This window comes from Orycteropus afer, unplaced genomic scaffold, assembly GCF_000298275.1.
Source record: "Orycteropus afer afer isolate SDZICR_OR568_19922 unplaced genomic scaffold, OryAfe1.0 scaffold00006, whole genome shotgun sequence".
Classification (NCBI taxonomy): Eukaryota; Metazoa; Chordata; class Mammalia; order Tubulidentata; family Orycteropodidae; genus Orycteropus; species Orycteropus afer.
The window spans coordinates 21,476,354-21,478,717 of record NW_006921593.1 but is presented as its reverse complement, the minus strand read 5'-3'; the positions used below and the strand labels follow the sequence as shown (position 1 = coordinate 21,478,717).

The window sequence follows — 2,364 nt, the reverse complement described above, 5'->3', positions numbered from 1 at the left end:
GGGTTTGAACCGCCAGCCTTCTGGTTAGTAGTCAAATGCCTTAGGCACTGTGCCACCAGAGCTCCCTTTGAAAGCTTGGAGGCCCTAAACATTTGGCCTTTGGCCTTTGCAAAGGGGAAGCTCAGGGACTCGGATTACAGCCGTAACCTGTTGCTCTCACTGTGCCCTCAGGACAGTGCTGGTAACCAGCTTCTGCTCTGTCCCTGCAGTCAAATAACCTAGTGATCCACTCCATGGTGAAGCACTTCCACGAAAACCAGACGGCAAAAGAAGATGGGGTTGAGCACCAGCCCCTGGGTGACCGGGCCAAGCCGCACTTCATCACCTGCAGCGTGGAGCACGACTCTGTCCGCCTGCCCCTAGAGCACCTGGAGGAGGAAGGTGTGGCCGGTGAGTGGAAGCCAGGCCTGGGACCCGCCTGGGAGAAAGAGGGCCTGTCCCTGCCCTCCCTGCACCCACTAACACTGAGGACGAACCTGCCCATGGGGTTCGTGAACAAGGCAGACCAGCCTCCTGGCTGTTCTCTCCAGGTGCAGAGGTCTGCGGTGGACCTAAAAGCCGAGAGGCGTCTGCACCAGACTCACAGCGATGGGTTCAGCGGCTCTGCTTGGGGGGGACCAGGACAGGGGCCTGGCTGTGGCTGTTCTCGGAACAGCTGCTTTTGCACAAGCTGCCTCTGTCCTTGAAAGATAGGTGGCACTATTTCATAAAATGCTCATGCAGGCTGCTCCAGGAGGTTGGCAGTCAGCTGCTGTTGGGCTGCCCCCGGATGTCCATGGGTCAGCTGGTATGTGATGTGTGGTTACTAACTCACTGCCATCAAGTCAATTTGGACTCATAGCACCTGCTTTAGGTTTCTGAGGCAGTAAATCTTTACAGAAATAGATTGCCCAGTCTTCCTTCTGCAGAGTGGCTGGTGGGTTTAATCTGCCAACCTTCTGGTTAACAGTTCAATGCCTTAGGGACCACACCACCAGAGCTCCTTGTGTGGTTACTAGTGTATGGCTAATGGTTACTATTTCTCTGGAAAAAAAAAAAAAAAAAAAAGAACCCACTGCCATCAAGTCCATTCTGACTCATAGCAACCCCCATCAGGTTTCCGAGGCAGTAAATCTTTAAGGAAGTAGATTGCCAAGTCTTCCTGCTGCAGAGTGGCTGGTGGGTTTGAACCACCAACCTTCTGGTTAGCAGTCAGATGCCTTAGGCACTGTGCCACCAAAGTGCCACTGTTTCCCTCAACTTCTCTATAAAAAGCCTCTCTCTTGTTCTGTGTTTTGGAGCACTGTGAATCCCACTATGTTCTGCCCAACTGCAGTAGTATTCCTGGTAGAACTCCTTTTCAGGGCAAAGTTCTGAGAACTTCTTAGGCACAACCAGACACCTTGAGGGAATGAGTTGCTGGACTTGGACCAGAGTCTTGGGGCACATCAATGCCAAATGGCATAACGTAGTCCACAAGGATAATCCTGCATCCTACTATGGTGAGTAGCACCTGGGGTCCTAAAAGCTTATGAGCAGCCATCTAAGGGGCAGCTATTAGTCTCTCCCCACCCAGAGCAAAAAAGAGTGGAGAAGACGAAAGATGCAAGGAAACAACGAGTCCGAAGGAGAAGTGGCCCATGTAAACCAGCCTCCATGGCCCTGAGACCAGAAGAACTAGATGGTGCCCAGCTCCCACTGATAACCCTCTGAAAGGGATCACGACAGAGGTCTTGATAGAGTGGGAGAACAATGTGGAACAAAACTCAAAGCCATAAAAGGAACAGGCTTACTGGTCTGGTAGATCTGATGGGACCCCCAGGACTATGACCCTTAGACAACATTCAAGCTGGAACTGAACTCGCCACCATGGCTCAACTTTCAGCCAGACAGTAGATAGGGCTCTAAGGTGAATGATAACACCAGGGAGGTACACACCCCTTAGAGCAACCACACAAGTTCAGAAGGGTAGCATTTGCCCAGGGATGAAGCTCAGAAGGCAGGAAGGGACAGGGAAGAAGGATGGATGGAAATAGTGAACACAGGGAGAAGTGGAGAGAAGAGTGCTTGCACATTGTGGGAATTGCAATCATTGTCATAAAATGAAATGAATATGAATTGTTGTATCAAAAACCAATTTACTGTCAGCTTTCACCCAAATCACAACAAAAAGTTTAAAACATAAAAATAAAGTAAAACTCCTTTACTTTCACTCCAAACAGAGTGTGAGATATTGTTCTTTGATATATTTGGTATCAGAAGAGGGATTTCAAAGGTGTATTACCTCCAAGACCCTGAGGTTTGGAGGACTCGGCTTTGAGGGTAGTTGAGCTGTTTAAGCTCTCTACCTCCACTGTGTCTCGGGAGTCATTTCAAGGCAAAAAA

General features: G+C 49.7%; 1 protein-coding gene across 1 annotated transcript in view; it reads left to right on the top strand.

The window, feature by feature from the left end:
• The window catches only part of SCLY (selenocysteine lyase), a 46,212-nt gene that overhangs the window by 22,680 nt on the left and 21,168 nt on the right, over positions 1-2,364 (top strand). Inside the window, exon 4 of the mRNA XM_007943575.2 lies at positions 210-390. Coding sequence (XP_007941766.2) covers positions 210-390 — 181 coding nt within the window. The remainder of the gene's footprint in view (positions 1-209; positions 391-2,364) is intronic.